This window comes from Mauremys mutica, chromosome 1, assembly GCF_020497125.1.
Source record: "Mauremys mutica isolate MM-2020 ecotype Southern chromosome 1, ASM2049712v1, whole genome shotgun sequence".
Lineage (NCBI taxonomy): Eukaryota > Metazoa > Chordata > Testudines > Geoemydidae > Mauremys > Mauremys mutica.
Genome location: NC_059072.1, coordinates 26093441 through 26105499, shown reverse-complemented (window position 1 = coordinate 26105499; position 12059 = coordinate 26093441). Strand labels below are relative to the sequence as shown.

Genomic DNA, 12059 nt, shown 5'->3' with positions numbered 1-12059 from the left:
ATTGGTGAATTCAGAAACTCTGAAACTAAATTTATTTAATTTTTGAACTGGGAAATTATCAATACCAGTTTCCAGTAAAATGTTTAATTATTTTCTTTTAAAAGTTAAGATAAAACTGATATCAATCACTGACCCAGCCAAAAAAGAGTTATTTTTCTTCTGCACAAACCTTCTTCTGTTACTTGTTAATAGGTGGTTTATTTTTGTGCTCAGAGTAAAGCAACATGTAGTTTGATGCTGCCATCTACTGCCGAAGTACAGCAAAACATATACTAAATCAGTTTGGAAACTACACTGATGAGAAGTCACAAAAAATGTCTATTTTTTAGCATGCACATTGTGTTCAGATTACTTTCAAGCAGGCTCTGCCTAACTAAGGATGAAATCCTAGTCCCATTAAGGTCAATGGCAAAACTCTCATTGCCTTCAGTGGGACCACAATTTTCCTCTTGATATGGATCTAGATCCAGACTTCTCTCAAAGTCAAGATTGTTTGTATTTGGCATTTTGGTTTGGACAGTTCAGACAATGCTGCTAAACCTACAGCATACAGGACCCCACTCCGCCAGGAACTGGCTACAGTTTCAGTGTGAAATTCTTTGCGTATCCCTTCGGCCATGTCATACCTCCATTTTCTCCCCCTTCTGTACTGAATTAAACTCAAACTACTTGTCTTTATTTTTAAGGACCTTTGTGGGCTATCCCTGCTGTACCTTTTGTCTCTAAGATGCTCTTGATACGTTGAACCCCACCTTTATTCCACTAATGATGCCAATCTTGATTGCCCATTTTAAAAATTTTCAACAAGCATCTTCATACTTTATGTCATGCTGCCCCTTATGCATGGGACGAGCTCCCTGTAAACATCCTCCTCATTATTCTCCTTCAGACCCCTCCTTAAATCTCCCCTCTGCTGTAATGCACACAAAAACTTGACAGTGATTAGACAGCGGGTGTCATGAGACCATTGCTCATTATGATGAGCTGTATCATCTCATTGTTTCCTTGGGACTAACTCCCTTTGTCCTCCAGGCACAGCAGAGCAGCTTTGCAAGGGTGGGAAGAGAAGCTACATAGTGAACATTTGGCCTTACAAGCAGAGGGCCCTATTAAGTGGCTCGGTAATTCACTTGAGCCAGCCCTTGTTTGTTCAGTTAGTAAATAAATCATCTTTCTAAATATGGTCAAGTTTGGGGTGAACATACACAGTCGTATTTCCTTTTAATCAAAATAGGGTTTAGCACAGCTGGAAGAGTTACCTTTGAATTTTTTTTTCTTTCTCAAAGGTCTCAAGCAACTCGTTTCCGCTGGCACCAGCCCGCTCCATTTGACAAGCAGCAAACATGGGCTATAGACAATGTCTACATTGGGGATGGCTGTATAGATATGTGCAGTGGCCATGGGAGCTGCACACAAGGGAACTGTGTGTAAGTATAGCTGTTTCCCTCTGGTAGGTAGGGCTGTAGATTTTTCATTCCCATTTTAGTGTGTGATTTCAAGGAAATTGCTTGGAAGAGGTATTATTTTGAAATAAAAGCAGAATTTCTTCTTTGAAACAGAGAGAGGCACCAGCATCACTTGGGAAATAAAATTCTAAGAGGAGGGATAGGTGGGCATGTTGGAGTGTGTGAGTGAATCCCCTCTGACTTCCTGTGGGCCAGATTTTCCTTAGAGATACATGCCCATGCTGATGACAATGTGGTTTGGAGAATTTAGACAGAGATGGTGCTAATCCTTCCCCCTGGTGCCCAAAGGCAGTGTACAAGCTGTTCTATCCTCTAGGTCAGGGATTGGCAACCTTTGGCATGCGGCCCGCCAGAGTAAACACCCTGCCGGGCCGGGCCAGTTTGTTTACCTGACACGTCCACAGGTTTGGCTGATCGCGGCTCCCACAAGCTGCAGTTTGCTGCTCCAGGACAATGAGGGCTGCAGGAAGCAGTGCAGGCCGAGAGATGTGCTGTCTGCTGCTGCTGCTTCCCATCCATATACAGTTCTAGCGCCAAAAGATGGTTAAACTTATTTGCTTAGGGTTGGCATGCTATCTTGATTAGATTTGTCTACCAAAATACCATTTCTTTTAATGATAAAGCTCGGTGTTAGACATGTCATATGTACGTGGTGTATTATCAGCTTGAATTAAAACCGTGCGCATGCAGGTCTTTACACAATTAACATATCCTGTTAAACAGTAACAGCTTCAGAAAGAGACAGCAGGGCGACTCCTCCAAGCATGTGCTTGTAGGTGAGACAAATGGCCTCTTGCTCCCCTGGGCTGGAATAAAATGATTTTAAGTCTTGGTGTAGAAAACGTTTCCAAATGAGTTTACTCTGTGTTTGTTGTCTTTGCAGCTGTGATGAACACTGGGGTGGGCTCTACTGTGATGAGCCAGAGGCATCCCTTCCAACACAACTTAAAGACAACTTCAATCGAGCTCCATCTAATCAGAACTGGTTAACAGTAAATGGAGGGAAACTGAGCACAGTCTGTGGAGCTGTGGCATCTGGAATGGCTCTTCATTTCAGCGGGGTTGGTGTTTAACTCTGTGGTTAACTCTTCGATGTGATTAATTTAGAAAACTGAATAAATAAGTAACCTAAAAAAGGTATTAGAAATAAATCATGTCCCCTCATGTCAAGTAAACATATATTTACTTCCTTGATGGGGGTCAAGGTCTGGCAGACTCTGCACTGGTGCCTGCCTGAAACACTACGGAGAACTGGATACATCTCTTTCAGCTCATCCCATCTCCAGTACCCAAGAAGAGGTCAATGTGCAGGCTCTCTGAAACAATCCGTAGAGGGGGGCTCCAGAATTGAGCCTATAGACCAAGGCACAGTTCATGGTATTGAAGTGTTTATATCCACTCATTCACCAATGGCCTGCTCATACAGATTATTTGTACTTCTGGCAAGAATAATTTGTACAGGGTCTGGTGCTGCTACTACCTAGGTTGCATGTACATATTAATATTGCTTTTAAAAAGTCTAAACATACTTGTTTTGGGGGCTATTTAATGTATATTTAGAACTGAGTCTCAGACCTATATTATTTTCTAAAAACAGAAAGCAGTAACTTTTCACTGCCTTTTCCCATTAAGAGTTAGTTGACACCACATGAATGCACTGGGCAGCCTGAGTCATTCATAAAATACAGTTTGTATTAGAGAAGGTGTAAAAATAATCTATTAAAATTGTTCTGTCTCCTGAGGGTCTACACACACCAGACCGTTGACTTTTGTGTTAGTTGAAGTGTTTTATTCCAGCCAGTGTTGAAAAGATGGGGATAAGGATTTTTGTAATCTAGATTTAAGAAAAGAAAGATACAGTGGATCCTGAATATTGTAAACATATAAATATAGATAGCAATTTGTGACAGTAAATCCACAGTGCACATCTTTCAAAATGGAAATTAATTGAAATTATGTTTGCAGATCAGGTCATTCATTATTCTGTTTTAGCATTAATTATTGTGATGTTACATGGGACTTCAAATTGAATTGTAGACTCGTAATATTTTAAAGCTTTTTACAAGGTAGAATTAGCCTATTTATCAGTATGTAGTCTAGCCCTTTTCATGTCCATAGAGCTTTGACAAATATTAACTAATTAAGAATTACTGATCTAAAGCAAAACCATTTTTGTTTTAAAAGAGCAATGGTCCTAATTTTCTAAGAGTCTCAAACTGATCTCTAATTTTCTTGCCTGAAATTCTTCAGCCACAATCAGTTGTGGGCATAAGTAAATAGAGAGATGGCATCTGACAACCTTTGCAGCCTGCAATTCAGTTAGTTAGACATGCAAAGCTGCAGGTGCAAAATTTTGCTCTGTGTGTATGTACATAAAGTTAGATCTCCTTCACAAGTTAAAAAAAATCTTACATATGACACTGGTGATAAAAAAAAGGATATGGTATGTTCCATTTCTCTGGCAAAATTATTAAATTGTAAATAATAATTTACATTTTAAAAGAGAGACAAATTGGAGAAAGTCCATAGGAGAGCAACAAAAATGATTAAAGGTCAGGAAAACATGACCTATGAGGGAAGATTGAAAAAATTGGATTTGTTTAGTCTGGAGAAGAGAAGACTGAGAGGGGACATGATAACAGTGTTCAAGCACATAAAATACTGGTATAAAGAGGAGGATGATAAATTGTTCTACTTATCCCCTGAGGACAAGACAAGAAGTATTGGACTTAAATTGTAGCAAAGGAGATTTAGGTTAAAATAAGGAAAAACTCAGTAACTATAAGGGTAATTAAGCACTGGAACAAATTACCTTCATCCACAGGTTAGAACAGGCTAGACAAACAACTGTCAGAGATGGTCTAGATAATATTTGGGGCTTGTCTACACTTACCGGGGGGATCAACGAACAGTGATCAATGCATCAATGGTCAATTTAGTGGGTCTTCACCCACTAAATCGACCGCAGATCACTCTTCCGTCAACTCCTGTACTTGACTGGATCGAGAAGGGTGGGGGGAGTCGACATCGCATAGTGTGGACCCCGCAGTAAGTAGATCTAAGTAGATCTAAGCTAGGTCGATTTGAGTTACTCTATTCACGTCACTCAAATTGCATAGCTTAAATCGAATTTCCCCTGCAGTGTAGCCAAGGCCTTAGTCCTACCTCTGTGCAGGGGAGTGGATGTCCTGTAAAGGTCCCTTCCAGTATTACATTTCTATGATCCTCTGATTCTGTAATTATTTTGGCTCAGTGTTATGAAGCCTTCCCATTAAGAGGATTGGCCTTTTAAAATACCACTTAATTCCCATAAAACAACTGAGTAATGAAATAATTAAATGTATGTTTCAGGAATATATTCATTGAAAGTATCACAGCCAGGGAATTATCTTAACTGAACAGCCACACCAACAAAAATATGTTTTCTTTTCTTTTTTTTTAGGGATGCAGCCGTTTATTAGTGACAGTGGATTTAAACTTGACTAATGCAGAATTCATCCAGTTTTATTTCATGTATGGATGTCTGATAACTCCTAACAATCGGAACCAAGGAGTTCTCCTGGAATACTCTGTGAATGGTGGCATTACTTGGAACCTCTTAATGGAAATTTTCTATGACCAGTTCAGCAAACCCGGGTTTGTAAATATATACTTCTACTAATTCGTTCTTTTGGATTTTTCATAAAGAATCTGCCCCGATTGCTAATATTGCTGTGGGTAAATAATCTTGCAAACATTTATGTACCTGATTAACTTGTGTGCTTACAGATAAGCATGTGTGTAAGTGTTGGCAGGATTGGGCTTCAAACATTAGAGCAGTATACCATCCATTTATTAAGATCGAGTGTGTGACAGCCAGTTACACTGGTGCATGGTTGACCATTATTCACCAGTAAATGTTAAAGTAAAACTATAGCTAGTCAGAAGAATTTGATTTATAAAAGTCTATACTATTTTTAACATACATTTATTTATCTTCTGATTTCTGATTTGCTAAAGCACAAAGGAGATCTGTTGTCTAAACAGAAGGTCTCTGCTATATTTAAGTCTTATTTTAATGCTGAAGTGGGACTTAAGTGATGGACTGGCCCTCTGTGCACTAATGAATTACTTCCTAATACTACAAGGAATCAATGCCATTTTAACCCATGTCTGCATTAGTCATTTGCTATAAAGGAAATAAGGTAATTGCAATAAAACATTGTTATATGATCAGTGTCTCCAGCTTTGAAAATAAACATCTTGATTAACGTTAACATCAAATTAATATCTTGATTCCATTTCAGCATATAATTTCTTGAAATGGTTATGACTCCCTGATTCTCTGCCTGGCTCTGGAACAAGTTAGAGCAGCCATGGGGCTACACTAAACCTGCATCACTGGCAGTGTTCCCTAAAGGGACTGTCCACTTAAGCATACCCAGTACACACCATACTCTGGCTACTCTTCCTCCCTGTCCCTCTCCACTCATAATACACCACCTGTGCCACATGCTGCTGGGACAATGAAATAAGAACGAGTCTTAAAGGCTCTGGGTCCATTGAGGAGTCTCCTACAGTGAGGAAATCTTCAACGGGGAGAGCTAGGGTTAGATTCCACCCCTTTGCACCCTAGGGCAAATAGGATGGACTTGGTCAAAGAATCTGGCCCAGCGTTGTTTAAAAGCCCCGTTCGACTACTTATTTAAAACTTTGTTTTTTCTTTTCAAAATTCAAGAGATTAAGATGTGTCTGTCACATGACTTATCTCCATTATTACATTTTAGCTTTGTGAACATTCTCCTTCCTCATGAGGCCAAAGCTCTCGGAACCCGTTTCCGCTGGTGGCAACCTAAACATGACGGTTTAGATCAGAATGACTGGGCTATTGACAATGTGCTGATATCTGGCTCTGCTGATCAGAGGACAGTGATGTTAGACACTTTTAGCAGTGCTCCACTCCCACAACACGAACGCTCTCCTGCAGATGCAGGACCCATTGGGAGGATCGCTTTTGATATGTTTACAGAAGACAAAACGACAGGTAAAAATTTGATATTGATCAGAGCCAAAGAGCAGGAAGTCAGTACAGCTACTTCTAAATCTGATCTGTTGGTCTCACCACAATGGATGTCAGAGCCAATCCCTGTACTGTACTTTTTTTTAACCAACAACATGTAACAAACTGCTTTTAAATCTACAAACTGTGCGTGGAGGGAAAGGGGGAAGTAAATGGGGGGTGGAGGAAATAAAAATTTTAAAGAAATCTTGCAGTCTGTTTTTCAAATAACCAATATTTTATACAAAATGGTTTCTTACTAGTGAAATCACTTATGAGACATTTCTCTGCAAAGAAAAAGAATTGTCTAGATTTTTTTTTCTTATTTCTGTACCATGTAGCACAGCAGAATTTTCTGTTATTGTTTCCAGGAACAAATATTATTTGACTGAATGCCACATTATTCTAAAAGGATTTCCTACACTGAGTATTTGTTTCCTATTTTGCAGACATTTGCTAGCAACGATTTTTAAAATACTTACCCAGAGGATTAAGTTATTGAGTTACAGCTAGTAAAATATAAATAAGGAAATATTTGTGCATGCTAGTGGGACTAATTAGTTGAAGATACTGTGGTATTGCTTTGGTCACACGTGCTCTGATTCTGCAATTGACTCCACATTTGCAGACTTCTGCATTCACGGATCTCCATTCAACTTACAGGGGTTTGCCCACACAGAGTCAATTGCAGGATCTTCACTTTGTTTTAAGAAGAGAATATTATTTAGTACTGTATTATTATATAATAAGACAGCAATGTCATGTATGCCACATAATTGCAAAACATTGTGAGCAATTCTCAGGTCCTTAATTCTTATGCATTGAAAATTATGTGAACAGGTTTATGGTCAGAGAATAGCATGGGCTGTTCTGAATGTTAAGTATAGACATATGGGAATGGTGGATACTAAAGTACTCTGGAATTTTTCAAAGAACAATACTAAATAGTTTGTACATAGTTAAAGACTTAATCCATTGCTCATCTTTAGTGGTTAACACTTTACTGTTTTCTATAGGTAAGGTTGCAATATGTTATACAATATTCAGGGGCGGCTCTAGACATTTTCCCACCCCAAGCACGGAGGTTCTGCTGATCCTGTGGCTTCGGTGGACCTCCCGCAGTCCGCTGAAGCCGCGGGACCAGCGGACCCTCCGCAGTCACGCCTGCGGGAGGTCCACCGAAGCTGCGAGACCAGCGGACCGTACGCAGGCAAGCCGCTGAAGGCACCCTGCCTGCCGCTTTCGCAGCACTGGCAGAGCGCCCCCTGCGGCTTGCCACCCCAGGCATGCGCTTAGAACGCTGGTGCCTGGAGCCGCCCCTGACAATATTGACTTTCATATTTGTTTTCAAGTGAATGAACATTGGCTGTTCCATGATGATTGCTCAATTGAAAGATTCTGTGATTCTCCTGATGGTGTTATGATCTGTGGTAGCCATGATGGCAGAGAAGTTTATGCAGTCACCCATGACCTAACTCCTACAGAAAGCTGGATTATGCAGTTCAAGGTAAAATCTTTATAATCTAAATATTCTTCATAATTATACTAAAATAGCCTGTTTTCCTCAGAGCAGGACAGATTTACAAGAAACAGCCTGATATGTGTGGCATAGACCAGGATGTCTGCACCACTTCCCCCTACTGAAAAGAGTGGCACTGCTCACGTACTGTTATTATGTCACCCTCCAGTGGTGACCTACCAGCAGGCTGTCAGTGTTAATGTTATTGACAGGGTACAAAGATAATCCTGAGTTCTGGTTCCGATGGTGTAGGTGTGAGAACATGATGCAGCAATGGGATTTGTTACGGATACACCAAGTGTGTTTTGTCATTTATGATTAATGAAGTGACAATTAACCAAAATTTACACATCAGATAATTCACTTGTCACCACACAAAGTTGGAGTAATAGAACTTCATGTTGTTTGCTCCTTGGGGATTGGGTGAGCCCACCAACAGGCTACGGGGCTAGAATATAGCTACGCTTCCTTTGTCGTCACTGTTCCAGCATGTGGGTTGAAAAAGCAGCCACTTTCCCTCCACATCCTTTTAATGAGGATTTGGAGCTACTGAATCACTGTAAGTTGATATGGCAACTTCCACCTTGATATGGCAACTTCCACCTTCCACTTTTCACTAAGAGGGAAATGTCACCCTTTATTAAACATTCCCCTGTGGAATATTAGTATCTTAACTTTTGCTGTCGTGGGATAATAATAGGATGAGTGCAGCTTGCACGGGAGGTGCTATGATTTGATGGATAATGCACCAGACTTGGGAGTCATGAGATCAGGGTCCATTGATTTGTAGTAGGATTTTGGACTCAGTTTCCCCATTTGCACATTGGGATTAATGAGATTTATGGGCGACAAGTGCTATATTAGTGCTGCTAACTGTTACTGCTGTAACTTAAAGCATAACCTCCAATCAACTTTCTTGCTGAAAAATCTTTAAACTGTAATCATCCCTCCAGCTCTTTATTGATAGTAAGAACTATTACAATACCAATTTACATATGCTTTTATTTATATTAGATTTCTGTTGGATGTAAAACTTCAGAAAAAATTGCACAGAATCAAGTCCATGTGCAATATTCTACTGACTTCGGCGTGAGTTGGAGCTATTTAGTTCCTCAGTGCTTACCTGCAGATCCAAAATGCTCTGGGAGTATTTCACAGCCCTCTGTCTTCTTTCCAACAAAAGGATGGAAGAGGATAACTTATTCACTGCCTGAAAACCTAGTGGGCAAGTAAGTATGAAACAACTACTCACAGTACCTTGGGTTCAGTGCAGAATTAAAGGGGGGAGTACATAGTCTGAAAACCACGCTATGTGTACACTTCCTTATGCAAAAGATCTGCTCCATGGCCTCAGTTCAGCAAGGTACGTAAGCATAGACCTAATTTTAAGCACCTGAGTAGTCCTATTAATGTCAACAGAACTATTCGTGTGCTTAAAGTAAGGCATGTGCTTAAGAATCTTGCTCAATTGGGGCCTCTTTGTCTATTCGGAGTCCTAAGTGCTGAGTGATTTTAAAAAGGGGTTTATTCATTTATGCTCCCGTTTTCTATACAGGGCCAACATTGCTCTGTGAGAATGGGCTGGATTCTATTCTGGCTTGTGCAACACCAATGGAATTTTTAACTAGATTCTAATTGCATATGTTTTTAGGCAATAGAGGTGCACAGCTGTAACTAAGGGCAGAGTTTGGCCCACTGAATCTTTATGGTGAGCCAGAAAGAGCACAATTTTGGTTTAAGATACTTGGTTGAGTTTACAGAGCTAGAAATTGAGGGGGGGGTTATTTACTTGTAAAATGAGTAAACATGACGGAGACAGAATGAACATGGACTCTTATGATGCAACATTTACAGTCACTTTCCAGGGTTGAACCACTCTTCAGATTGACTGGGTATTTATGTTCCTACTGACATCTTTTTTCCTAGGAAGTCCTCCAAAGTTCAAGAATCCCCTCCAGCTCCATTTTTTCCTGTTCTTTTTCTCAGTGTGCCCATGTCACAGCAACTTTCTCTTTTACAGAAAAGGGTTGGAAGAGGTTGTCTTCAAAACTCCACTCCAGAAGAGTTTGCTGGAAAGCACTGAAAAATTCTTCCTTCCCAGCAACTGAGTAATCTGCTTTTGCAGCACTCCAGCCCATGCCACCCTAGAAACAAGAGATCCATATCAGATTTCATGTTTCTTTGTGGCTTCTCTCTTCTCCTTAATACAGTTTTGCTGGATGATGCACTTTCAAAGGAACAATAGAAGAGATTTGGCTTTCTATAAACATAGGGCAACAGAGTGCTAGACATCATTTTAAAAGGCCCTGATCCTAAATGTGTCTGATTTTATGCCATGAATATTATTTGTGTTCAGTGGGACTACTCACAGGATTAGGGCCTAAATCAGAAGATTTATACTGGAGTTCAGATGAAACATCTCTTTCTGTTTTAAAAGAAAATAAAACTTCTTTAAACTGAAAACAAGAAATTTGCATTTTATTTAGTTATAATCTAGTATAATTTAAATAACAACATGTTAAAATGGAATGCTCAGTGTCAATTAGAGGAATGATAGGCCCTAAAGAAACTTTTTAATTAACATATCTCCTGTTACAAAAGTGTCTTATGATTTGTTACTCCATGCAGTGCTGTTCATAAGTGTATGTATATAGTGTACATTTTTCATTTGTGTAAAGTTATCTTTTTATCTTTATCTGTTTTTCTTCATTCTTGTATGTATAGTCCAGTGAGGTTTAGGTTCTATCAGAAGTACTCAGATATTCAATGGGCCATTGATAATTTCTATCTGGGACCTGGTTGTTTGGACAACTGTAGAGGCCATGGAGACTGCCTGAAAAAACAATGTATTTGTGATCCTGGGTACTCTGGTCCAAACTGCTACTTGACCCAAACTTTAAAGGTAACTTAAATGCATTTGGTAGTACTGCAAAAGTTTGTTGTAGAAAAATTGAATCAGCGGAGCTTTTAAAAAAAACAGATGCACCCAAACTGGAATGTTGGGTCTGACTCCTCAAATCTACATTCGGATCTGAACTGTACAGCTCTGGATCATCTATTTAAAAATATATCATTTCTATATTGGTATCTAAAGAAATATCACCTTATCACTAACACCAATAATTACACAATATTTTCCTTCTGAAGTAAAAAAACATTAAACTGCTATTTAACAGTTGCAGTACATTGCTGTGTGTAAATGAACAAAACAGTTCTCAAATACAATACTAATAAACCTGCTGTTAGTTCCTGGACACAACTGCTGTTGCAAATACACCGCTACCTCGATATAACACCACCCGATATAACATGAATTTGGATATAATGCAGTAAAGCAGTGCTCCGGGGGGGGGGGGGCTGTGCACTCCGGTGGATCAAAGCGAATTCAATATAACACGGTTTCACCTATAACGCGGTAAGATTTTTTGGCTCCCAAGGACAGCATTATATCGAGGTAGAGGTGTACCAATAAATTTACCGAGACCAAGTATAGAAAACTCATCTTTATAATAAAGAGGGAGACACAAGTAAACAAGGCACTGAACTCCAGGTCATATAAAATTAATTTAAGTAACTGATAAAGTTTCATATAGTTTTAATTTTCCACACTTGTAGTCTACATCCCAGGTTAATAAATTACTGCAACAAAAGATGTAATGGTATTTGTGTGGCTGAAGATACTTAGATTTGAGATGATGGTGTGGAGGCAGCAAGGGCTAGCTCAGTGCTAAACCCAGAGTGGTGAGTTCAATCTTTGAGGGGGCTATTTAGGGAACTGGGATTTAAAAAAACTGTCTGGGGATTTGTCCTGCTTTAAGCAGGAGGTTGGACTAGATGACTTCCTGAGGTCCCTTCCAACCCTGATATTCTATGAACATGCACAGACATACAGCAAAAGAGTACAGTGTAGGCAAAAATATACTTTTAGGACTTTAGCAGATGTCTCCAATTTAAAATACTGTTTATATTTTGAGGAAAAAACTTTAAGAATTCCCAAACTGTTTTCAAATGACAGTATTCACCTTGTTCAGGCTTT

General features: G+C 39.5%; 1 protein-coding gene across 1 annotated transcript in view; it reads left to right on the top strand.

Moving 5' to 3' along the window:
• Positions 1-12059, top strand: part of RELN (reelin) — a 473567-nt gene that overhangs the window by 429742 nt on the left and 31766 nt on the right. The window contains exons 47-53 of the mRNA XM_045031243.1: positions 1287-1427; positions 2350-2527; positions 4909-5102; positions 6233-6489; positions 7857-8011; positions 9038-9252; positions 10748-10925. Of these exons, the coding sequence (XP_044887178.1) occupies positions 1287-1427; positions 2350-2527; positions 4909-5102; positions 6233-6489; positions 7857-8011; positions 9038-9252; positions 10748-10925 (1318 nt within the window). The remainder of the gene's footprint in view (positions 1-1286; positions 1428-2349; positions 2528-4908; positions 5103-6232; positions 6490-7856; positions 8012-9037; positions 9253-10747; positions 10926-12059) is intronic.